General features: G+C 37.7%; 1 protein-coding gene across 1 annotated transcript; it reads right to left on the bottom strand.

Annotated features, from left to right (window-relative positions):
- Positions 1–4,507: 4,507 nt before the first annotated feature.
- On the bottom strand, positions 4,508–26,995 carry LOC107779572 (uncharacterized). Its single transcript, XM_075250881.1, has 3 exons — positions 26,598–26,995; positions 8,143–8,301; positions 4,508–5,063 (listed from the first exon to the last, which is right to left on the bottom strand). Exons 1-3 carry the CDS (start codon positions 26,853–26,855, stop codon positions 4,707–4,709), a joined length of 774 nt encoding a protein of 257 aa, XP_075106982.1. The 5' UTR covers positions 26,856–26,995; the 3' UTR covers positions 4,508–4,706.
- Positions 26,996–27,213: the final 218 nt, after the last annotated feature.

Below are 27,213 nucleotides of genomic sequence, written 5' to 3'. Positions count from 1 at the left end.
CAAAGACACTTCTTGAAAATAGTGTAGGATTACAAATGACGAACAAAATAATAAAGACCCAGCAAACCGAAGGACTTAAGATATCTTCAATCTCTAGATCTAGTCATTGGGGTTGCAACAGCTTTGTTCTTGAGAGAGGTGGTGGCTTTGTAAATGAAATTTCTTGCCTCATATGGATAATATGTGTGTGTGAGGTCATCAAAGATGATGCAATGGAGTGTCCAGTACACTACACACTTCAACAGTGTTGTTGTACTGTTGCCAATATAGCAGTTTAACAATTGTAAAGTTGACTTGTATTGTGACCAAATAACCTAATCCCTATTTGTTCCCTATATTGTTCCCTTATCTGATTTCATTATGATTTGAACCAGACATTTGATTAGTTGCTCTGAACGCTAAGGAATAAATTGTATCAGATTCTTTATCTGGTTCTCTCACGAATATTGTTAAATCATCAAAATAAAGACGCATGACTTATCATGAATAATGAATGGCATGTCAATTTAATATACTTCCTTATACGTGTTACACTTCGGACGTGTTATTGTTATCAATTAATTTAATCTTGAATGCTTCTTCTTATCATTGTGGGATATGAGGAAATTTCAGTCGATGCCTTCGTTTCATGACTATCAACCAAATAATGTTTAGTTAAGAACCTGGAATATTAGAATAACATCTCTGGTAGGATATTACACTTGAGATAAATGAATTAGTTTAAAATTGAGATATCGATCTGTAAGAACCTGCAAATAAACGTCAAACGAAATGTAGAAATTATTCAAATTTCGTAAAGATTTATTTTTAAACTTGTACAGTCAAAAATCAAAATATGAGAACATAAAACTCAATTCGAAACGCATATTGTCATATGGAAGTGGAATTCATTCCTCTTTTTTGTTCTTTGTTAGAATTCCCAGTACATTGACATCATGGTTAGCTGCAACTGATCAAAGTTCCAATTCTACCAAAAATATGGGCTGTTTAGTTCAAAATTAGGACATTCCACGATTGTATGATCCTGGAATTAAAACCAGGACTATAATCTGGATAACTTATCGTCAGTGGCGAAACTAGAAATTTTTCCAAGGGTGTTCAAACTTTAAAAAGGTGAAAAAACTCTACGACAAAGAGTGTTCAATATATGTTATATACCTTTATAACTTAATATTTAACTTATATACAGAGAGTAATTTTCTCGCAGTCAATTAGAATGGTATAGCTTCGCCCCTGCTTATCGCACCTTCAATAAAAATAATATCGATTCTAGCTAATACTTTCGGCCAACACAGGATAAATTTAAACCCAAAATTTATATCGAGATAATCCACCTGGTCCCTATAACCTAATGGCAGTTTCATGTAATCCTCCTATTATTCTTTTTCTATTTTTTCTTAATTAAGCAGACCCTGGAATCTAAACGTTTCAAGTTGAGCAGGACCAAGACAGAACATTTGGAGTGTAAGTTCAGTGGCGAGACTTAAGCAGGGGAAGGAGAGATGAGGCTGGACTCACAAGTCATCCCTAGGAGATGGAGTTTTAAGTACCCTGGGTCTATTATTTAGGGAGATGGGGAGATTGATGAAGATGTCACACATCGTATTGGGGCAGGATGGATGAAATGGAGACTCGCTTCCGGTGTTTTGTGTGACAAAAAGGTACCACCAAAATTTAAGGGTAAGTTCTACAGAGTGGTGGTCAGACCAACGATATTGTATGGGCTGAGTGTTGGCCAGTCAAGATCACTCATGTACAGAAGATGAAGGTAGCAGAGATAAGGATGTTGAGATGTATGTACGAGCACACCGGGCTAGATAGGATCAGAAATAAGGTAATTCGCGACAAGGTGGATGTGGCCTCTATTGAGGACAAGATGCGGGAAGCGCGGCTTAGGTGGTTTGGTCATGTGACGAGGAGGAGCATAGACGCCCCGGTGAGTAGGTGTGAGAGGTTGACATTGGAGGGAATACGGCAAGGTAGAGGTAGGCCAAAGAAGAGGTGGGGAGAGGTGATTAAGCAAGACATTGCGCAGCTTCAGCTGACCGAGGACATGACCCTTGATAGGAAGGTATGGAGGTCGAGGATTAGGGTAGTAGAGTAGGTAGTCTAAAGTGTTCATAACAGTAGTATTTGCAAACAGTCTCGCTTTCTGTTGTTAGTAGGTTTTTATGACTAATGTTATTTTCTTTCATTATTGATCACCTTACTCAGGGACAGGGGCGGATTTATACGCTTAATTATGGGGCACATGAACCCATGGTCTCTCATTAAAATTAGATATTTTATGTACATATTTTTTAAAATTGATAAAATATTAACTGTTGGCATCATGTTCCAAGAAGGTTGAGTGGTGCACTTGGTTGAAGGTTGTGTTATTTACCAAGAGGTATAACGATTAATTCCTACTGGGTACATATTTGTCTCTTTTTTTTGTAGTGCACCCATGTATTAGAAATTCTAGATCCACCTCTGTTCAAGGGCGGACACACCGTAGTGTACATCATAAAGTTCTATCAAATATACATTTTTATTAAATATTATAATATTGGAAATTTCTAAGTATCCATGAGATGCCACCACTTGCCAATAACCGATCCTTGGTCCATTGGTTAAGCAACTAAGTTTTGAGTGGGAGGTTACGTGTCCGGTTCTCAACAATTCTATATTCATCTTTTTAGAGCTCAAAGCCTTGACTTCTAATATTACATTATTGCTCTTTAGTTTCAATGAGCAGATTATTGAATGAATTATTTTAGGTTCCTCGAAACTTATTTAAATTTGGTAGTTTTGTAATGCCTTATATTAAAAAAATATATTTAGTACTATAATGAAGTTTTATGAAAATATTTCAAAAAGTGAAAACTCGTTGAGGAAAGTTATTGTGGTGTAGTTATATTGTGTTTTATTATTATAATTTGAATCTTTTTTTTTAATATGGAGTTGTTATTATATTTGTTCATTTGTTCACTTCTTTAAATATCGACACCGCTTGCAAAAAATTCTGCATACGCTCCTGACCTTACTGTCTTGTTGTTTTTATTCTACTTTTGTATCGCTTTTTGGTATTGTCCCTTCTTGTCTATATTTTCGTTAATATGGTGTTTATGCTTTCCTGAGCCGAGGGTCTATTGGAAACAGCCTCTCTATCCTCACAAGGTAGGGGTAAGGTCTGCGTACACACTACCCTCCTCAGACCTCACGGTGTGGTATAATAGGTTGTATGTTTTTATTGTATTTTTTTCTTAATTAACAAATAGTTTCAGGTGTGGATGAGTAGGCTATGAACAAGCTGCCCACACATAGTTGATAAGTAGTAGCTAACTAATGAGATTATTATCATTGAGTTGACGACTCCAATTAAAATTGCGAATTATTATGCTCCATATTAAATCATTTGTAGTTGGAAATTAAAGGTGAAACAAAGAAGGGAAATGAAGGTGATTCGTGGAGAGAGGCATTATAATGGGAGATATGACTCAATGAGTATCCAAAAAGAGGGGACCTTTGACATTTCGAACATAGTGCCTAAGCAGAATTAGTAGTTGTAATATCATATTAAAAAACTTGTTTGACTATAGATTATGATCGGTTCAATTTTCTCAATAATTGTCTTCTTCATACTTCAGGTAGCTTATCAAGAAAAAATTATCTTGAATATGCTTCTTCTTATCCTTGAGATATAGAGAAAGTGATCCAGTCAATGCCTCAACTTCATCATAACCAAACAGGAATTAATATTATTCAGAAGAAGAAAGAAGGATAAATATTCCTCAACTGAATATCCCATGACATATTAAAATAGATATATTAAGAGTATGTCACTCTGTATCGTCTTAATTTAATAGAATCCACAAATAATAACTATGCTAAGGTCTAGCTGCTAAGGGATAAGGAGCAGAGTAACTGGCATAAAAAAAATTTAAAAAAAAAACTAATGGAATGGATTTGGCAGCACATAATTTGGGAATTCAATCTTCTATCAGCACTTATCCTCTAAGAATTCACCTTTTTCCTTTTCAAATTTTTCGAGCATATAATATAGGCCAAGCATGAGTAGGCCATGAACAAGCTGCACATTTAAGCTAACATATGATACAGTTTTTCTCGAAGATGCTGTTTTGAGTTAAGCTTTTGAGTTATTACTCACCAAATCAAATAAATGATAGTTTGTAAGTTATTTTAAAGCTAAAAAATGAAGATGATTTCAGGAGATTGGCAGCATAATTAGAGATGACCAATGAAAATTTGATCTTCAAGATTGCTTGACCAATGAATGGTTTATTCAATTTTCCATACTTCCTTATACGCCTTACACTTCAGACATGTTAATCAGTTAAATTCATCTTGAATGCTTCTTCTTATCATTGTGGGATATGAGGAAATTTCAGTCGACGCCCTAGTTTCGTGATTAACAAGCAAATAATGTTTTTTTAAGGACCTAGAATTCTAGAATAGAACATCTCTAGCAGGATATTCCAAGACATACATGTACGTACACAGCAAATGCAGAAGGCAAAAAAGGGAAGCAGATAATGCTTAGCAATCCTGATACAGTGATACGTTTATACAATCCATTAAAACCTCTAAAATTAACTTTAAAGTGTTATCAACAAATGGGGGCTGCATTCTAGACAGGAAAACAAGATGGAAAATGAGAAGCAGTTCCCCGAAAGTCTGATGATTCAAATGTTTGTGTTCTGTATTTATTGGCTGGAAACAACGGTGTTTTCATCAACTGGTGCTGGATCAGCCACAGGTGACTTCTTTGCGAGGGACTTGGGTATGTCAATGTCATCTTGACAACAACGTTGCTGAGGATGGGATAGAAGTGTGCAGATATGACGGAAGAGGACACGAGTGAGCCCCTGACCACTCTCAAATATGTATGCCTCATATTCGCTGACAAGTTCAAGGGCCTCCACAAGGGCATCATACACCTTCTGAGGACAATTGTCAGGTCCAGGCTTGTCGTGAAGGTAAACTACATCCAAAGTGAAAAGCTTCTGAGTAGCAGGCCATTGATGCTGTGGTGGTATTGACGACCTGCAATATAGGAGTATCTGCATATATTGAAGAGAAGCATGAATGAGATGCTTCTCGTGAAATGTACATCTAAATAGCTACTCAGAAGGCAAATATCATTTTAAACACTAAAAGATGGTTATAGCAAGCACTCCCATAGAGCATAGTGAGAGGACATTAACTATCAACTAAGGTTCAGAAGACCCACAGAGGCATCTCGTTCTCAACTTTAATGTACTGTCGGATATTCTGTCACCTCACTACGCTGGTTTACTTTTTCCCTTTTTTTCTTTTGTTTGAACTAGGCAGAGTTACTTGAAATCGCAAAAATTATAATATCCTGATTATTACTAGCATGAGGCCATCACAGTGCACAATGTTTGCAGCAGGATAGCGTAGGTGCAAAAGGGCATCTTATGTACTTGAAGCAGCACTTTTTTGAGATGCCAACTTCATTTGTGATTGGCAACTTGCAAAGGAACCATATAAAATCCATATAAATGGTTAATCAAGTGAAAATAGTTAAGATTATTGTTCCAGTCCATTTCATGATATACTCTTTCATTACAATAAAGAATGGATCTCTTACGTTGAAAAAGGGGGGACACAACTTCTATATAGTAAGCTGAATCTAGTGAAATGATGTTAACATCCTATAACCCCTTCATTTTGGAAACAAGTAAAGAGAGAAAAAGCAAAAACAAGAACAATAAATATCTATTTATATCATGTGACTTCCTTCACTTCACCTCTTCTTTATTTTTTTTCGTTTCATATGAACAAAGAAGGGTTACTCCCGTGTACAAGAGACATGTCAGACAAGAAGCTAAAGGTAAACGATGTCCCCCAAAACAATAATGAAGCAGGGATTCATGTCAAAGCCTTACCTGTCAGAGGGAGATCAAGGGAAAGCATTTATAAGGTTGCTATGCAGTAAGGATGATTTGTAAAATAGTTTTGTTTAAGAAAATAAAAAGTCATATAATATAACAACAATAACAATAGTAAGTTGAAAAGTTGTAATTACATGTATTTATAAGAAGGAAGGTACTAGATGGAAAGTAATCAATAGAAGTCTCGCATCCAAAGTCCAAACTAGAAAGTAATTTCTAGAAAGAGTACTTGAGCACTGTAATCACCTGGACGAGTTGACAACAAGTGGCAACTCCTATACCACCTCATGAATGGCACTTCCTCTGCCCCAAATCAAATGTCCCTTTTCTCTGCTGCCTAATAGAGAGTTTTAACACATACCATTTTCCTCTCTTTTTTTACAAATAAGTACTATTCCATTTTATTTAACCAAAAGGGCACATGCAGCCTATTTTGACACTTCTCTACAGCTTTTCTCAACTATTCCTGGAAAATATATACATGTTCCCCGATCCAACTCTATGTAAGAAACATAGAACTTATATCTTAATCCATGAGGCTTACATGAACTTCCATTTTGCGTGGGCGCAGTAACTCCTAGACCATTACTTACTACTAGGGTGGTCAAATTTCACACATATAAGTGTAACCCTTCCAACCGGTCTAGGTTGAAAATAAATTCGTAGATGGGTCAATTTGGGCACAACCAAAAAATAGCATAAAATTTTTGGTTGGTTCGGTCGTGTTAGGTATATTTCTTTCTCTACACTTTCACACACTTCTTTGAAGAAAAGAAAAGTTGCTTCTCGTTTAATTTGGAGTTAAACAAAATATTAAATAACAAACAAGCAAATGAAAAAATGAGTTTGAACTGGGGTTGGTTTGTGGCCCAATTTTTAGCCCAAAGATCCAAGCAAACTTTGGTTGGGTTGAGTCATGACTTGTGCAGTGACTTAACCTGTGTTAAGTAGCCAAATTCGGCCCAACCCGCCTATTTGACACCCATACTAATTACTAATTAAGCAAATGACCAGTAAAGCAATGTCAAGGACTGACATGTATAAAGTGAAGTGGCCCAGATAATTCTATAGAATATCTCACATCCTTACATCTTGCTGTCCAAGAAAGGAGACAGGTCCACCAAGAGTGCCATTTCATAAGCAAAACTGCTGTGTTGTCCTAGCCTTTTCCTGTCTCTCCACCAATCAGAATCTAAACAGATTTCTGAAGCACACAATGATATATTCAGCCAAGGTTGAAAAACAGCCTGCTAAAGCCACATAGACCAGACTCCAGAGGGTTCTCTATTTCTCAGTTTTTAATTTTTTATGCATGATTCCTGCTTTCAACACATTTCAGAACTCAACTCTCCCCTTTCTCTTTGCTTTGTGGAGTACCACATTAATGGTCATCCCAAAGGTTGAGCCAAAGAGAAGAAAATGCCATGTCATCAACCTTGACTGTACGATTTGATGGATAAGCTTACAAGCCGGGGGGGCTTCTCTTTTTCTTTGGTTCTCTTTTTCTTTGGTTTTACCTTTTGAATCCAGATTCCAATAAATCCCAGAAATATCAGCAGCCGGTCGCTCTTGACTCGTCAACAACCCAGAAGCAATTAGATGTTCACTGCTAGAGTTCTTTCAAATATAAGAATGTTTTGGTAGAAAACAATGACTGGAGTTAATGAATAAAATGGACAAATCAGTGGCACCAAGACAAGCTAATCTGGAACTTTTTGCCCCATCTACACTCGAAAAAATTATATATATGGTTACTTGACAGAAAATAAGCTAGAGAATAGCTAGATGAAAATTTGCATTCAAGTGATGTATCTCTACAGCATTACAATCAAGCAGTTCATTGTCTGTTCCATGCATGAATTGATGATATTTGACGAAGCACCGTATGTGCCAGCTACATTTTTAGTTTTGAAATGTGGCTTTCATAAAAGGAGAAGGAATGAAGGATAGAGTGAGTATCTGGCTTCAAAGAAACTGCTCTCTTTTAAAATAGTCTCATGTGTAGCATAAGCCCAGTTAAGCATGCACCAGCAAAAATTCAGGAAGAGACTATAAAGCAAAAACTCAGTTGACGCTTTAACCATTCAAACTCACTATTAAGGATATGTTAACAGTGAAATATGGGAGCCTACTAAATACATTTGTGTTTTAACATGAAAATGGTTACCCAGCAGAGAAAATGAAAGGCAACAAAACATTTGTGTTATAACATGGAAAAACTTACCACCCGGAGTATCCGATTTTGAGCACGTGATTTCTTTGCTTCATGGGCAGCGAGCCGAAATAGTTGAGTAAGATCAGAGTGGCCACAAGATGAATTTACTGTGAGACCCCGAAGAGCAGAATTGGCCATCTCAATGTCACTGCTGAACTCTTTCTGGAGCTTCACAAATAGAAAATTTTGGAGATCGTTTAGTTCCAATGAAGTTGTGATCATATATAGCAACTGCTAGCTAGAAGGATCATGAAAGAGATATGGTGATGAAAGAACAACTAAGTGAAGCGGAAAAAAAAATTTTGACTTGAATTTGCACTATGTAAAAAAACCAAGTACACTCTTGGCCTATGTTACTCGGACTCTCCGAAAATGTTGTCGGGTGCGTGTCGATTCCTCCAAAAATAGTGTATTTTTGGAGGATCCGACATGGGTGAGGCATCATTTTGGAGAGTCCGCGCAACATAGCTCTTGGCCCTACCAATTCGCCAAATTCCCAATGTTTTTTAAAAAACTATGCCGAAATAGGAGACAAGACATTTATGAATGAAATGCACAAACACAAAATTCTAGAATTCAGCACATTCTTGGACAATTCTCATATAGTAGAATCAAACAAGTATACCTGCCACTTAACTGGTAAGTATTCCCAACAAACAAATATTTCTATGGTCAATGTAGAATCAAAAACATACACAGCAGCAAACAATGAACCACTACTTCAGTTTCATCTTGATATTATAAAGCACGCACAGTTGACTGCTGAAGGAACACTCAACATGCAGGATAAGATTATAAAGAGAGATTCTTTTTTGAAGTATCAAAAGCAGAGGGCGGATGTACAACTAAAGCTACAGGTTCGGTTGAACCCTATAACTCCTATATATGTGTAACGAAATCTACTAAATATGAATAAATATTACATTTCAAAAATCCCACTCGCGAGCTATCCATTCTAACTTGTCTTTGCCTAGCAAGATACGTCTAGTTCTCCCTCCGCTTGCCTATCTCAGTAGGAAATTGGATCAGTCTCCGATTTCAAAGAAAAAGTTGAGGCGAGAGCTATACCTTCTGGAACCGGAGCAATAACTGCTATAAAGTAAGGAGATAACTCAAATGATCAGTGTCATCCCGAACCCATAAAGTTCACATCTCGGATCTGCCTCTGAACATAAAGTATTAACTCACTTAAGTGCAAAGCATGGTGTGACGACCCAAAGGGTCATCACCTGTTTTCTTACCCATTATGTGCTTCCGAGGCCTTGAAAATCTCATTTAGAGTCGCTTCGATTTGCGTGCGCAGTCCGGGCGCGTAGCCAGAAAGCTTAAATATGAAATTCTGTGGAAAAAATGTTAAGTCTTGACTTTAAAATGAATAAATTTGACTTCGGTCAATATTTTGGGTAAACGGACCCGGACCCGTGATTTGACGGTCCCGGAGGGTTCGTAGGAAAATATGGGACTCGGGCGTATGTCCGGAATCGAATTCCGAGGTCCCAAGCCCGAGAAATGAATTTTTAAGTGAAATTGTTTCCAGAAATTGATTAAGGAAATTTGAAATGAAAACTGATTAGAAAGCAATGGTATCGGACCCGTATTTTGGTTCCGGCGCCCGGTACAGGTCTTATATATGACTTGAGTCATTCCTGTGAAATTTGGTTAAAAACGGACGTCGTTTGACGCGATCCAGACCTTAATTGAGAAATTTGATGTTTAAAAGAGTTTTGAGAAATTTCAGTGATCTCGAGGTTTAATTCGATGCTCGTGATGTTATTTTGGTAATTTGATTACACGAATATGTCCGTAGGATTTTTTTGAGGTTGTGTGTATACTTGGGTTGGAGTTTCGAGGACTCGGGTGAGTTTCGAGTAGGTTCCGGGATGCCTTAGGCTTAGAAAGTCAGGTGTTGCGGGTTCAGGAAGCCACAGTCTCTGAACCCTCTAGTGCGGTCCGCGAGAAATCGCGTGCGACCGCGCAGGGACCAGCGCGGCCGCGGTCGCCTTTGTGCGGTTCGCGGTGGAAGTTGTGCGGTCGCAGTCGCCTTTGTGCGGTCCGCACAGGGTGCTCAGCTGCAGGTCTTCAGGGAGGGGCCAGCGCAGCCGCGGTCGCCTTTATGCGGTCCGCGGTGGAGGCTGTGCGGCCGCAGTCCATTTGATGCGGTCCGCACTGGGGTCTGAGAGGGGTATAAATAAATGGGAATAAGTTATTTTTCACTTTTCAAAACCTCAAAACATAAGAGGCAATTTTTCAAACAATTTTTCTTCTCCAAAACGTTGGTAAGTGATTTCTAACTCATTTTCTTCACTCCTTAACATCTTTTAACATGATTTCAACTTCAAATCAAAGATTTTCATGAGGAAATTGGGTGTTTTGAGTAGAACATAGGTTTTCTAAAATTGGGGATTTGGACCTCAATTTGAGGTCTTATTTCAAAACAAATTATATATTTGGATTCGTGCGGGAATGGGTAATCGGGTTTTGGTTCGAACCTCGGGTTTCGACCACATGGGCCCGGGGGGTGATTTCTGACTTTTGGGTAAAACTTTAGAAAACTCATTTTCATGCATTGGGGTTGATTCATTTAGCACTTATTGATGTAATTAAGTAACTTGTGACTAGATTCGAGCGGATTGGTGGTGGAATCAAGGGGTAAAGCTATAGTTGAGACTTGAGTGGTGATCAAGGCATCGAGGTAAGTGTTTGGTCTAACCCTAGCTTGAGAGATTAGGAGTTGAGTCATACTTGCTACTTGCTTCTTGTTGAGTACGACGTATAGGCATGGTGACGAGTATCTATACGTTGGTGTCAAGCATGACCGTGAGTCTTAAATTGAAAGTTGTTGTGTTCTTAAATGACACTTGGGTGCTTTACTTAATGATCTTCGATGACTGAGCATTTTCAATAATTGAACTGAGTACAAGTTGAGTTGAGATTGGTTATAGTTGATTCTCCCTTGCCGGGATGACTAATTCAATATTGTTGTTCCCTTGCCGGAAAAATTATAATATTGTTGTGTTCCCTTGCCGGGAAGTTATTATATTATTTATGTTCCCTTACCGGGATTTCTTGTGATTGTGTGATGAAATGTAAAAGGGAGCGGGTGGTACGCCTACCACGAGATATAATGAAATGGGAATGAAATGGGAGCGGGTAGTACGCCTACCACAAGATATAATGAAATGGGAGCGGGTGGTACGCCTACCACGAGATATGATGAAATGGGAGCGGGTGGTACGCCTACCACAAGATATGATGAAATGGGAGCGGGTGATACGCCTACCACAAGATATACTGAAATGGGAGCGGGTGGTACGCCTACCACAAGATATGAGAAATGGGATCGGGTTGCACGCCTGCAACAAGATGAAACTGAAAGTGAAAGTTGCCTTATTTCTCTTTATCCGTGTTAGAAGTTAAATTGTAGTTTCCTTACTATTCTTTGATATTCTGTTTTATCTGCTACCTCCGGAGCATGTTTCCCCTTTCCCAGCTTTGATTGCTTATTACCTGTTTACTTTTCCGCCATATAGTATATAACTGCACAGGTTTATCTGGAGTCTGGTCCTAGCCTCGTCACTACCTCGCCGGGGTTAGGCCAGACACTTACCAGCACATGGAGTCGGTTGTGCTGATACTACACTCTGTGCTCTTTTGCACAGATCCAGGTCTTGGACAGCAGTAGTAGCGCGGGAGCCAGCTTTCAGTCCAGTGAGACACCGAGGTAGCCTTGCAAGCGTCCGCAGGCCCGGCGTCTCCTCTATCTTTATTTCAGTCTGTTATCTCATGTATTCGAGACAAACAGTTTATATTTCTCTTTCAAACGGTTGTATTTAGTACTCTTAGAAGTTCGTGAGTAATGTGACACCAGTTCTTGGGTAGAGGCACATGTTGATTTTCGCATTATTGTTCAGTTTCTTTAATTTAAGTCTTCCACATATTTATTTAATTCTGTTGTTTTCATGATATTACTGATAACTGTTAAAATAAGTAATTTGTTAATAAAAAAGGTAGTTAAGGGTTGGCTTGCCTAGCTCTCATCAGTAGGCGCCATCACGACTCCCGAGGGTGGGAATTCCGGGTCGTGACACATGGCCAACGCCAAACCCGAATAAATGGGGCGGGATGCAGTAGGTTACGGTCAGCGTAAAATTAGTCTAACTTTGATGGATCCACTACTGAATGAGTAGAGTGGAATAGATACAACGGATACAAATAGCCGACGCCGGCTGGATTTGGATTGTGCATAGTTAATTGACTGATTGACATAGTATCAAATAGTATTGAAGAAAAAAACTATCTAAATTAAAATATTGAAGTAGATCCATCAAGCCCTTTATGTGACACAATATGTTTTTTGAGAGTCTCAATGGCTGTTTTGACACATTTTGAAGTGCACATCATCATTATCTATGAAAATGAGCTAAAATGTCCAGTTTCAATACAGAATTGGTTAATTTGACTCTCTAAAAATCTCAGACATAAATAGGCAAAACTGAATGATCTATCAACATCAAATTACTCGTAAAAGAAAAGCAAAGGAAAATCAGTGGGGCCACATAAGCAAACTGGAAACAAACAATAAGCATTTCAATCAGGTCTTGCTTCTATTATCTCTATTCCTACTCGTGTCTTACTTACATTCTATTTCCTTGTAAAATTTTCCCTGAAATTATACGAGTGATCGGTTTCGATAAGGAGTCACATACTATAAAGATATACATACTGTTAATAAGGATGACTGAGGACATAGTGTCCCCAATTATACTTTCCTTTCACAAGGATTTAAGCAAAAGTTACACTTATAAGGATTTATACTTACCCACGTGTGACCTAGGAGTCAATGAAATGGATGAAAACCATGCAAGACTATAGTTCCCAGAAGATTATATGCTAGGCGATGCTCCTTGGGTGGAAGAGTTATCCGTTACAATATTGATGGGAGGCAGCAAGTACCAAGTGAAATAGTTGAGGTAAGCGCAAGCTCACCCGAACACATCATTAACAAAAACAAAAGAAAAAGATATGCTCGTATATATTTATAATTGCTATTGCAGAAAAATTGTTCACATCTTATATCATATCTTCCAACTTTTCAACCACTTATCAATGAACATTCCCAGTATTTGGAACTTTTGTATATGAGGCCTGCACCTCAACAAACTATAAAATAAACCAATAATTGCATAGCGAGTTCCTGAGAAAATTTGTCAGCATTCCTATTCTGATCTATCAAACTTAAAGCTTTGGGAAGATTTCTATTATCTCAATTAATAACCAGAAAATTACAAATGTTGTGAGAGAGCATTAGGATCAATTACTAGCATTTACTGAACACGTTAACAGAACTCTTTACTTTAGTTTGAGGTTTAGATGAATTACAGTCAAATAGTCTAGGGATAAATAAACATTATGCCCTGCTTAGGGAAACAGAGCAACTAGAAGGCCAAGGTAGTGAGTGATACTGCCCCAAGAGCTCACCAACACGCCGCATAGCTGCTAAGAAGCCACCCCGGCATCCTATGACAAGGTCACATGCTAAGAAACTTTAAGAGAAGCTAGTTGGTCTACAAATTACAATTAAGTGCTTTTTTACGGAAGGTGAGCTAAAAGACTTGAAAATATCTCATAGGTACTTCAATGTGCTTGTGACATCATTGAAAGAGCATATGGAGGCAATTTAGACTAAAGGTGTTTATCGGGCGGGCTGGGACGGGCTGGACACAAAAATGGTCAGCCCGTTAGGGTTACGGGCGGGTTGTTAGCGGGCTGGAGTTAACGGGCTGGTGGCGGGCTGGGATTTTTCGGGTCCTTTAGGGCCCGTACGGGTTCGGGCGGGTCGGGCTTTCGTTTTTTTATTTTATTTTTAACTATCTTATATTTTTCTTTTTCAATGTTATTGATAGTTAAGTACTTAAGTGTTTTCAAACTTTTAAGGGTTTAAATTAAAGATTAGAATTGAACTTTTAAGGGTTAGAATTAAAAGAACAAACTAAAAGTCTAAAATTTGCAAACTAAAGGTCTAAAACATAAAACATATTAACATAAATGCATAAGTCTATATAAAAAATATTGAATAAGAGTATAAGACATTATGCAATATAAAAAATTCACAATATTTAAGTAACTTTGATATTTTTATTGAATAATATATAGTACTTCTAATTAATTTGGAAGTTCTTTTTTGATTTTTTAAATATTTGAACTTGCAAATTAAAAGTTTACAACAATTGTTAAAAAAAAAAGAAGTAATAGTAAATCAAATGTTTTGCATCATCTTTGTAAGTTCTTCCATGTCAATGTGAGGTGCTTGGTTTCCGGTATTATAATCGGTACCATAAACTATTGTATCTCCAATTTCTTGGTCTTCCTCTTCATTTACCTCGTCGTGCCCTTTATCATTTTGATAGTAGGGTTTAAAATAGCACCAATTAGGTAAATAGGGGGAATTGGGAAGAAATATTTTTTAAACTTATCTAGCATGGTTTCAACAACATTAGTATATCCCTCTTTCGCCTTCAACTTTGTAGTAAAAGAGAAATTTCAGCAATGTGAACTAAACCATTTACAATAGTAGGATAATAAGCTCCAGAAAACTCAAGTGTAGCCACATAAAATTTTTGTAAAAATTGTACAACATCATGAATGACATCCCAATTTGTAGATGTTAACAGACGGTTAGGATCGGTACAATGAGAATTAGCAACTTCAGTTATAGGAATTCTATATTTATAACAACATCTTAGGAACAAATAAGTATAACTCCACCTAGTAACTATTTCTTCAGGCATGAGTCTTGGTTTTAGTCCATAGTGTACACATTTTTCCTTAAATGCATTTAATCTAGCACTTCTATTATTTCCTTGAATTACACCAACAACTCTTCTAACTAAAGTGATGTCATTGTGAAACAAGTCAAGGCCACTCTTCACAATCAAGTTATAAATATGACATGCACATCTAATATGAAATATTTCAGGAAGTGGTGGGCGTAGATGCAATTTTAGTAATGTAATAGCAGAAGTGTTGTTAGAAGCATTATCAAATGACATACACAAAACTTTTTCAGAAAGATTATAAAATAAAGCAACTTCATGGATAGTAGCACTTATAAATGCACCGGTATGACTTTGATCTTCATCATATTTAAAAGCAATAATACGTTTTTGCATACAAAAATTATCATCTATCCAATGGCATGTAACAGTTAAATAATCATTTCCATTTACAGCACGACCAATATCAGAAGTAAGAGAAACTTTACAAGAAAGACTAGCGAACAAATAACGTATATATGTCTGATATTGTCCATAAAGCCTAAAGATATCAGATCTACAAGTACTTCTAGGAATACCTTTAAACATAGGGTTATAAATTCTTTGAATATAAGTAACAAGATATGGTGAAGAAGCAAAACTGAAAGGTAAACAACCTAAAACAATCATTTTAGCTAATTTTTCTCGATCTTTTTAATATCGTATTTACCCATTAACCCCCCAGTGACCGGGTTAAGTTTTTGTTGCCCAGCTTCATCGCCTACTCCCCAATCAATAGGATGAATTTCTTCCATGTGCCTACGAAGTTGACCCGTTCCCCCATTCTTACCGGGCTCGTGTTTATAAACTTCATTACATATTTTACATTTTACATAATTTTTCTCATTTTCTAGTCTATCAAAAAAATTCCAACACTTACTTCTTAATCTTCTATTCTTCTTAATAGGCAAAGGAGGCTTACTTACACTTCCACCGTTAATATTTTGACTAGCATTACCGGGTGTAGGTGGTGGTGTTTCAAGATTATCGGGTGATTGAATATCATCTAAATCATCATCAATACCAAAATTTTCTTGAAGTAGCTCATAATCTACATTTACGTTTTCGGGTGAACTTTCAGAAACATGTGTTGCACTACTAGAAGAACCACCTCTTACTCTTTTGGAATTTTTCTTACTACCACCTTTACTAGTGCAAGCTTTTTTGGCCGCTCTAAGTAAATTCATTATCTAATTTAAAACAAAAAATTCAAATAATAATTCTAAATAATAAAGAGAAAGGGATGGAACGAGTGTACTGGGATTCTGAATGCCGCACTAAATTTGATATAGAAACGAGAAAGTAAAAACTCAAACTTCAAATCTTCAATTGATATTTGATAACCTGATAATTGATGTCACACTTCACTTGAATAATTGAATTAGAAATTTATGATAATAATACTTTTGTAATGAAAGTATGAAACTTGTAAGTTGAAACTTGAAAGCTTGAAATAATGAGCAATTGAGAATATTATCAAGAGAGAATTGAGAGATAATTAGAGAGAATTGAGAGATAATTGTGAGGAATAATAAAAAAGAAAGGGGGTATTTATAGTTTTTAAAAAGGATTCAATTGCAATTTACAAATTATAAAGGGGGGGGGGGGGGCTAAAATATAAATAAAATACCAAATTTTGGCTGCTTTTGACAGATTTGGCCGTTGGCCAACGGTCATTTTTGAAATTTGACCGTTGGCAACGGTCAGATTTAATTTAAAAAAAAAAAAAAATAGGCGGGTTTGCGGGCTGAGGCCCGTTAAGAACCTGTTAAGCCCTTAACGGGTTGTGGCGGGTTCGGGTACCCGTTTGGCGAAAACTTAACGTTACTAGCCTGCCCCCCCGTCCAACCCGTCCCAACCCGCACACATATGCACAGTAACGGGCTGGACCGGGTTGAACCGGGTTGTTAGCGGGTCAGCCCGGCCCGATTAACACCTTTAATTTAGACTCAAGGAGTTGCTAGAAACAGAGTTCAGGCTCAAGAGTCAACCCTAGCGCCCTGCAATGAAATCTAAAGACAGAACAAGTGGCCCATTAACTCAAAGCCACGCAATGCACTGGACTATGTCCCAGCATGTGGCTTTGTTTGGTTTTTTGTCAATTGCCTAATTTGGAACCCAGTACAAATAGACCCTTAAGACTCATTTTTTCATTAAATTGGTTGACACTTTGATGGTAACCGATAGGGGAAAAAGCCCTCTCTTTTGTTCTTTTTTGAACTCTTGATCTTCACAAGATCTTTTTTTAATTTTATGTAGTGATCTAAACAAGGTAATTTGATTCCTTGTTAAGATTTCTTGACTGTTTGACAAACTTGATTGACTTTTTATTCTAATTCCAACGTTCTTCGTTTTGATACGTGCATTGTACGATTGAACGGGAATTCAGTGTTAGTTTCCCTTTTTATTCGTTGTTTGAATATTGTTAATGTATTCAATTCCATATACCGTTTATTATGTTAATTTCACCCAACACATATCTTTATTTTGATTATGCGTATTGTTCTTTCGATTATTGAATAGAGTTAATTGCAAAACTCTAGAATGAGCTAATTCAATATTCTTCCACTATCGAGAATGCTATCAGGGAGTCATTGATTTACTTCCCGTGGTGACAGGACATAACCTTCTCTTATATTTTGTTGAATCGGGAGGGAAGTAAATAACGATGACTCCTCATTTCATACAAATCGGGAGGGGTTAAAACATTAAACACAGAATGAATTGCCCATGCTCCACCTCTAATTCCTTTGTTAATTTATTTCCCGAGCAAGCCGAGTAGCTAATTCACAGTTATTTTACTTCCCCACCCACTGCTACACCTCACTTGGTGCAAACTGGAGTGCAGCCATCTTATCCACTAAACTCTCTAGAAGTTATTTCTTTGAGTCGGAGCTAAAACTTAAAACGGAAGGACTGGGAAACAACGGCATGGGAACCATGGGACCCATTAGTAGTAAAGGGCAGACAAAAGTGCATTCTTGCACACCAGTTGAGGCCTTTTTCTTTTTGGAATTTTCCCATTACTTTACTAATAGAAAGGCTTCCCTTATACAGTTGCACTACGCTACCGCATGAACAATGGATCCGCTGAGCTAGGTAAGCATCCAGATCTTGATCTAGAGATATTGCTTCAGAAATCAACTGACCTCAGGAAATCACGTTAAGACGCCGATCTCCCGAACAATCACAACGTTGAATTGATTTCTCTCTCTTTCTATTCCTTGCAAATGGAGATAAAAACTACACACCATCTGCCCTAAAGTTATTCAAATTCCACCTCAGAGGAAACACGAGGCCCCCTTTTTTCAAGTTTCTGATTTCATACTATCACCATATCTAAGGAAAGGAAATTCAAATTTCAAGCTAAATAAATGGTTTCTGCGGCATTTATGCCTCTTAGTTTTTCCACCAGTAAATATAGAGTTGGGGCAATTCTATTTTCCCTAAGTCCTCTCAAATGCACATAAATAATTTCTATTTTTCATGAAAAGAGATGCCTATTATTCCGTTTCAGGCACATTGTATCTATTCACAAGCTCAAGAACCATACACACACATCTGCAGTTAACATGGTATAAACGTTTAATGCCCCCTCCCAAAAAAAAAGGAAAAATGATACCAAAAAGTTACAGTAACTCATAAAAGTCTCTACAAGTATTCGAACCAAAGTTTCTTTAGTACCAAAATACTTGAAAGGAATCGCTTTCTTGATATAAGATTTTATTATTTCTAAAGCTGCTTCTTCGAAAGCCTTGTCCTAGGTCTATGCTGGCAATTACTGTTTACAAACACTCTCAAGAACAGTGATATGTAAAGCTATCGGAGATGCTTTTCTACATACTTTTTCCGACGACCACATCTCCCTCAGCGAGAACCAACCCCAAACCGACCAAACCCCAGCACTTATTTTCGACAACCAGATCTCCACGCGCCGTCACGCGCGAAACAGTCCAGCCTTTTTCCGGTGAGATCTGAGCCACGCGCCGGCGCGTGTGGCTAACCCCAACCACTTTTCAAATTTTTTTCTTCAACCAACCTGCTCAGCAGCCTTTTCCGACCCAACCCATCCCCTTTTCATCAAAATCTGAATACTTTTCTATTTTCCGGCGACAAAATACCAGATTTCGGGCCTCTTTTCAAAAAAAATTCTCCACTCAGCCTAATCACTAGGCGTGTCCCACCAGACCCATTCCAGTTTCACCAAATTCTGAACACTTTACTATTTTCCGGCGATAGAACACAAGATTCCGGGGACTTTCTAACAGCATTTATTGCTGACAAATCAATTGCTCATCCTATCCAACGAGAAAATCCTACAATGAGGGAGAACATCATCTATTTTGCAATGGGCTTCAAGTCATATGAAATAGGGAGATGCTCAACAAATGCTGAAGAATGGTTTGAATGGACAGAGAGAGGGAGAAGCCTAATCAGAAGATCGACGTTCAGCAGGAAGACGATGGTATGGTTGTGTGAAAATCTGAAGGAAGCTTCGAAGGTGAAAGAAAATCATGTGAAAAGATGGAAAATCAAGGATCATTTCTCAGAAATATTATGTGCGAAGAACTACAACAAACATGGTCGTTATATAACCATTATTAAGGCAGGGGAAGGTCAATTATTATTGTTCAGGAGGCGGCATTCAATTCAGGTTGGTCAGATGTTACAGCAAAAATAGAAAGGTTCATGAATGGCGGGGTACGGAGGAATACAATTATCGCTCCAAAAGTCATTGAAGGACTTCTGTATTCAAACACAGTCAGAAATCATAAGTGGGCAAGCAGAGAAATGAAGGAAGCGGAGGTCCAACAAGAAGGAGACATTATACACATTTCTGGAGATTTAACACACAACGATCTGCTAGGTAGGTGCCTGGTGGGATTCATTATAGAAGAAAACTCTGAAATTGCAACCTTATGGGAAGTTCGTAAATGGGCAGCAAATTCTTGGAAGCAAGCACATGGTATCAACATTTACGAGATGCACCAAAATAGGTTTCTCTTCGAATTCCCTTCGAAGCTAATCGCTGACCATGTACTGAGAAGTGAATGGTATTGGAAGAAACACAAAGTTAAGCTCCAATGGTGGAATCCGATGATAGGGTCTGCTCCAAGAAATAAAATGATGAATCATGTATGGATTAGACTAGTAGGACTTTCACTACATCTATGGTCTCAAAAAGTTTTCAAAGAAGTTGGGAAATTTTGTGGTGGCTGGATTGAAACTGAGAAGGAAACAGAACTAAAAAATCATTTGAAATGGGCAAGAATAAAGGTGAGAGGAGATGGATCTGCAGTACCAAAAACAGTGAAAATAGAATGTGAAGGGGTAGTCTTTGAGATTCAGATCTGGTGTGAAGCTTCGGTGAGTACGTACGGCGATGTTGCAGTCAAGCAGCGAGCAGGGGGAGTAGCTACATGTGTTTTGATGGGACATGTGGGTAGCTCAAAGCAGGTTCAGCCTATCCCTAAAAGAGCAACTGACCAGTCATGTGACTCTTTAATGAATACTAATAGGGCTTCGCAACACTACAACAAAAAGGATTTGGGCCCAGATTCATTGGCTCAAATTATATCTGAAGAGAAGGCTTTTAAAACACCATACACAAAACACATGCCAGATCCCTTTAATGAAGATAACAGCTATTCAGTTTGAACCTTCAGTGGTAAATCAAATAACCATTGTTTTGGAGGAACCAAAGGAAAGCAACAACATCGTCAGCTCAGAAGAAGAGGAAAAAGAGAGAGAGGATGATGGAGATAAAGAAAATCAACAAGAAGCTAATCCTGAAGATAATGCAATGTTGATTCTTGTTGAGCACGAAGGGAAGGGACAAAATTCAGAGGAATACAACAACATGCACATGCAGCAAAAGAATCTGATATGTTTGTGGACTGGGCAATTGAAGAAGTTGTGCCTCTAAACCATCAAAACTTAGAGGCAGAAGAAGACATAGAATTTGAAGCATCAATTTAGGTGCATCATCATCAGATTGAGCAAAGAATTTGGGGTGGATTGTAGTGGATGTGAGAAAGAAGCATTGGAACTTTACATGAAAATTGACAATAGAAGGCAAGCGAACAAAGGGAAAGAAGTTACTCAGGTTGTCCAGACTACAAAGAAGAAGGGATTCAAAGAGCTGAAAGGTCCAGATATTGGAAGTAATTTCAAGAGCAATGGAACTAGAAGCAGGGGGAAGCATCATCAACCATAGCCAATGTCAGTGAATATCATATCATGGAATGTTAGGGGACTTAATAGAGTCAGGAAAAGGAGATTGATTAAAAGTTTGATACTCAGCTGGAAGGCAGAAATCTTTTACTTCCAAGAATCTAAAATAGAAGGGGATATTAGGGAGATTGTAAAAGAATTATGGGGTCATAGATGGGTGAAATTTGCTCAGTTGGAAGCTAGTGGGACTAGAGAGGGTATTGGACTAGAGGCGGTATTGTAGTAATGTGGGATGGCGAGGTATGTTGTGTTGGATCACATACAGATACATGTAAATTTTCAGGCAAGACTCAGGAATATACATGGCATCTGTCAGCTGTGTATGCTCCTATTGATAGAAAAAAGAGGGAGGAAGTATGGTGGGAGCTAGCAGGTGCAAGAGGTCTCTTTAATGGACCTTGGGTGGTATGTGGGGACTTCAATACTGTAAGGTACCCGTCAGAGAAGAAAAATTGTTCCAGATTCACAAGAACTATGACTGAGTTTTCAAACTTCATTGAAGACATGGAACTAATGCTGTATTTTGTCCCGGGCCCGGGCCTTAGTGGGCCTAACGGGCCGGGCCTCGCGGTCCCGGGCTTCGTGGTCCCGGGCTCTGGCGGTCCCGGGCCTGGCGGTCCCGGTCTTCGTGGGCCTAATGGGTGGAACCGGCCCGTGACGGGCCTAAGCCCACATGGTCCTGTGCTTAACGGGCCGGGCTCGTGGGCTTCGCGGGCCTAGCGGGTTTTTTTTTTTTTTTTAAGACAATTTCTTGTAGTATCATGGCTATATTAATATGTAGTATATATGTATATCTAATTATTAAAGTGCTTGACGAAAAAGAAAATAACAAAACAATAGTAAAACACTAAATTGTCATGCATAAATATCACTTCTTGATATTATATTGTATCTTATGTATATATATTCTCTTATATATTTTCTTTTAGTATATATATTGTATCTTATGTATATATTGTAGCTTATAAATATATTTTCTTGTAGTATATATATTGTATATTATGTATATATTGTAGCATAATATATTTTCTTGTAGTATATTATATTGTATCTTATGTATATATATTCTCTTATATATTTTCTTGTAGTATATATATTGTATCTTATGTATATATATTCGCATAATATATTTTCTTGTAGTATATATATTGTATCTTATGTATATATTGTAGCATAATATATTTTCTTGTAGTATATTATATTGTATCTTATGTATATATATTCTCTTATATATTTTCTTGTAGTATATATATTGTATATTATGTATATATTGTAGCATAATATATTTTCTTGTAGTATATTATATTGTATCTTATGTATATATATTCTCTTATATATTTTCTTGTAGTATATATATTGTATATTATGTATATATTGTAGCATAATATATTTTCTTGTAGTATATTATATTGTATCTTATGTATATATATTCTCTTATATATTTTCTTGTAGTATATATATTGTATCTTATGTATATATTGTATCTTATAAATATATTTTCTTGTAGTATATATATTGTATATTATGTATATATTGTAGCATATAAATAATTCTAAGTATAGACAAAGAAATATTGCGAAAAGAAGCTCATGGGTAGAAGCAATAAATTTTATTACCAAAAAATGACATAAAAATGTAAAGAATGAGGGGGTATTTATAGTTGAGAAATGGGGAAAAGTGTAATTATATAAAGTTTGGGGTTAAAATAAAGTTTGGGGGCCAAATGGCCATTTTTTTAACTTAAAAAACGGTCATATTTTCAGCCCAAACGGCTAGATTTTAAATATGGCCGTTTGATTTTTTTTTTTTTTTTTTTTTTTGAAAAATAGCCGTTGGGCCCGCCAGGCCCGCCAGGCCCGCCAGGACCGGCCCAGGCCCGCCTGCCGGTCCCGGGCCAAACGGTCCCGGGCTCGTGGGCTCAACCATGGAGACCAGCCCGTGACGGGCTCAGAGGCCCACCAAGACCGGCCCACCCAGGACCGGCCCACCAGGCCCACCAGGCCCGTTAGGACCGCGGGCCCGGTCCGGTCCGGTTCAGGCCCGGCCCACCGAGCAGCATTACATGGAACTGGTAGACATCCAATTATCAGGAGGAGAGTACACATAGAGAAAAGGGGACAGACATATAATAGCAGCCAGATTGGATAGATTCTTGATTTCTGCTGACTGGAATGAAGATTTTAGAAACATAAAGCAATCACTGCTTTAGAGAGTTACCTCAGATCATTTCCTATTGATGTTGCAATGTGGTAGTTGGGATCCAGTTAAATCATACTTTAAATTTGAGAACTAGTGGTTGCACACTGAAGGATTCAAAGACAGAATTGAAAAATGGTGGAATTCTTTCACCTGTGAAGGAAGGCCAGATTTCATTCTAACTTTGAAGCTTAAATACTTGAAGACAAAGTTAAAGAAATGGAGCAAAACTCTACAAGGCAACTTAGCATTACAAAAACCAAGTATCCTCAACCAACTTGCAGTGTTGGAGGAGTTACATGACCGGAAAAGCTTGACAGAGGAGGAAACATTTACAAAAACCACATTGACCATGGAGTTTGAGGAGATTGCAAATCATGAAGAAGTAGCATGGAGACAGAGATCTAGGGCCCTTTGGTTAAAAGAGGGAAACAGGAATACCAAGTTCTTCCACAAAACAGCCAATGCTCACAGGAGATTTAATAATATAGCTCAGTTGATAGTAGAAGGGGAATCTCAGCAAAACCCGGAAGACATCAAGAAGGAGGTAATTAGATTCTATCAAAACCTATACACAGAAAAGAGGAGTGGAGGCCAATAGGTTCCATCAGAAACAACCAGATGATCACAACAGAGAATAACTCAATGCTGGAGAGTCTATTTGGAGAGCAGGAAATATGGGACAGTGTTAAGGCATGTGCAGGTGACAAAGCACCAGTTCCAGATGGTTTCACAATGGCCCTTTTCACTACCTGTTGGGAAGTGGTTAAAAAGGATGTGGTAGCTGCTGTTCAAATTTTTTATGAACGGGGAATCTTTGAAAAGAGCCTTAATGCCACTTTTGTCGCTCTGATTCCTAAGAAGTTTGGGGCCAAAGAACTGACAGATTTCAAGCCTATCAGTCTGATAGGTAGTATATACAAAATTATCTCCAAGTTACTGACTGAGAGGCTAAAAAAGGTGGTCAATAAACTGGTGGATTCTCAACAAATGGCTTTCATAAAAGGAAGACAGATCATGGATGTTGTCCTTATAGCTAATGAATGCATTGACACAAGGAAAACAAGCAGGGAACTGGGGATACTATGCAAGCTGGTTATAGAGAAAGCATATGATCATTTGAATTATTAGTTTCTGCTTGAAACACTAAGGAAAATGGACTTTGGTGGAAGATGGATTAACTGGATAAAATACTGCATCTCAACTATAAGCTTCTATGTACTCATCAATGGAGCCCCGGCTGGTTTCTTCCCTTCCCAGAAGGGTCTGAGACAAGGGGATCCCCTTTCCGCTTTCTTATTCATTATTGCAATGGAAGGTTTGAATGATATGCTAAAAAGAGCACAGACAAACAATTGGATCAGAGGCTTCAAGGTGAATTGCAGGGCTGATAGCACCATGAGGATTTCACATTTGCAGTATGCTGATGATACTTTGGTGTTCTGTGAAGCTGATAGAGAACAACTGAAAGTACTAAGGGTGATATTCATTCTTTTTGAAGCCACTTCTGGACTACGCATAAATTGGTACAAAAGCTTCATTTATCCAGTAAATGAGGTAATGGAATTACAAAGTCTTGCTGATATTCTAGGTGGGAATGTAGGTGATCTGCCTACTGTATATCTGGGAATGCCATTGGGAGCCAAGAGTAACTCAAAAGGAATTTGGAATAGAGTGTTGGAGAAGTGTGAAAAGAAGCTACCAAATTGGAAGAATCATTATCTATCTATGGGGGGCAGACTACTCTGATTAACTCTGAACTAGATTGCTTTCCTGCTTATATGATGTCTCTTTTTCCAATCCCAGTCAATGTAGTGAAGAGAATTGAAGCCTTAAGAAGGAATTTCCTATGGGAAGGCAACAGCGAGAAGAAGAAGTTCCACCTGGTTAATTGGAGCTCTGTGACTACTAGCAAAAAGGCAGGGGGACTGGGTATAAAAAACATAAGAATTCAGAATCAGAGTTTGATGATGAAGTGGCTATGGAAGTTTGCAGCAGATGAACAATCACTGTGGACGGAGGTTGTTAAGGAGAAATACGGAACGGAAGGAAAATGGACAACCAAATCAGTGAGAACTCCATATGGTGTCAATGCGTGGAAGTCAATTAGGAATCTGTGGCCAAAACTGATTAACAAATCCAAGTTTAAGGTAGGAAATGGTAGGAAGATTTCACTGTGGGATGACAATTGGCTAGGACAAGGACCATTGAAGGATCTTTTTCCTGACATATATTTCTTGAATCAGCAACAACAAGTAACATTACACGAGGCATGGACTAATCAGAGATGGAATCTTACATTCAGAAAATTGCTAAATGATTGGGAGATTGAAAGAGTAATTGACTTTTACAATACTTTGGAGCAATTCAGTGGTACCAACTCTAATCAAGATCTTATCGTATGGCAAAGGAATAGGCAGGGGAGGCTTTCTGTTGGGTCTACTTACAAGGAATTCAACTTGTCTAACAACCAGGTTGGTTGTTGGCCATGGAAGATGATATGGAAAGTAAAAATTCCATACAACGTTGCTTGCTTTACATGGATACTGGCAAAAGAGGCAGGACTAACACATGACAACTTAATCAAAAGAGGATTCCACCTGTGTTCTAGATGTTACTTATGTGGAGAGGAGGCAGAGACAATTAGCCATCTTTTTTTGCACTGCAAACTCACTGTACAACTATGGAGAATCTTCATCAGCTTAAGGGGAATTTCATGGGCAATGCCGGGAAGAATTAATGATGTTCTAACTTGCTGGAATAAAGAGGGCAACATTTCTAGCTATAAAGAGAGATGGAAAATAGTTCCAACATGCATATGGTGGACAATCTGGGAAGAGAAAAACCAAAGATGTTTTGAAGACAAGTCTAGTAACATCCAGAAGATAAAGATGAAATGTTTGACTCTTTTCTATTTTTGGTGTAAAGGAAAGTTTATGGAGGATCATGAATCCATTTTTGATGTTCTAGATTCCTTATGAGATGACAAAGGTTTTATGGGTACTTTCTTTGTAAATATGGGTGACTTCACTTTTTTAGTGAAGTCTTTTTATTAATATATAAATATGTTACCTTGTCAAAAAACAAAAAAAAAATTAAACACCAAACAACAACAAAAACAAACCTCAATCCTGAACTAGTTTGGACCCGTTTCATTCCAATTATCAAGCACGAATAATAAAAAGGAAAATAGTGAATTTAGAAACGAAATTAGGGAAGTACCAGAAAAGCGGATTTGGCAAGACCAGCAAAAGCGAAGCGGTGATCAGGGTTGATAGTGAGTTTGGCATTGATGAAGAGAATGATGGCTTGCTTCATAGCGTCCAACCTCGTATAGGGTCGCCCACCCGCTGTAGTTGAAACTTTCATTTCCACTAGGGATTCACTGTCCACGTCTATGCAGAACAGTATGTCTTCGCTCGCTAAACGATTTGGTTTTAGGCTGTACCCACCACTGTCTTCTACCTCTATTACCTCCATTTTCTCCGGCACGCAAATTGATCACCCTCCCTCTCTCTCAAATTCGAACAGTCTCTCTTTTCCCAATATATTTTTGCTGCTTCTTCTCTCTCTCCTGCCTGATTTTTCCTTCTACTTTTTTTTCTGGCCTGTTTTTTTTCCTTCTTTAAGCTCTTCTTTTGTTTTCATTTTCTTTATTTTCTTATATTAAAAATATTGTCGTATCTACCCTTAAACTTTAAGAAATTGTCCTAATTTGTCCTTCATTATTATTTGTGGTCATATTACCTTTCTCGTTGTCAAAAAGGTATTATAAAATAAAGATTGTAAAGTAAAAACAAGTATAGAGAGAAACTATATATTATTCGAATTCAAACTG

The sequence above is a fragment of the Nicotiana tabacum genome, chromosome 1 (assembly GCF_000715075.1).
Source record: "Nicotiana tabacum cultivar K326 chromosome 1, ASM71507v2, whole genome shotgun sequence".
NCBI lineage: Eukaryota > Viridiplantae > Streptophyta > Magnoliopsida > Solanales > Solanaceae > Nicotiana > Nicotiana tabacum.
Note: the sequence above shows the minus strand (reverse complement) of the source record. Positions and strands in the feature narration are given on the sequence as shown.

What these genes read in the sequence shown, in the direction of transcription:
- LOC107779572 (XM_075250881.1), bottom strand. Translation starts at nt 26,855, where the DNA reads ATGGAGGTAATAGAGGTAGAAGACAGTGGTGGGTACAGCCTAAAACCA. An exon ending in TTGCCAAATCCGCTTTTCTG is followed by an intron (nt 8,302 to 26,597) that starts GTACTTCCCTAA and finishes CTATTTGTGAAG; the next exon opens with CTCCAGAAAGAGTTCAGCAG. An exon ending in AAAATCGGATACTCCGGGTG is followed by an intron (nt 5,064 to 8,142) that starts GTAAGTTTTTCC and finishes CAATATATGCAG; the next exon opens with ATACTCCTATATTGCAGGTC.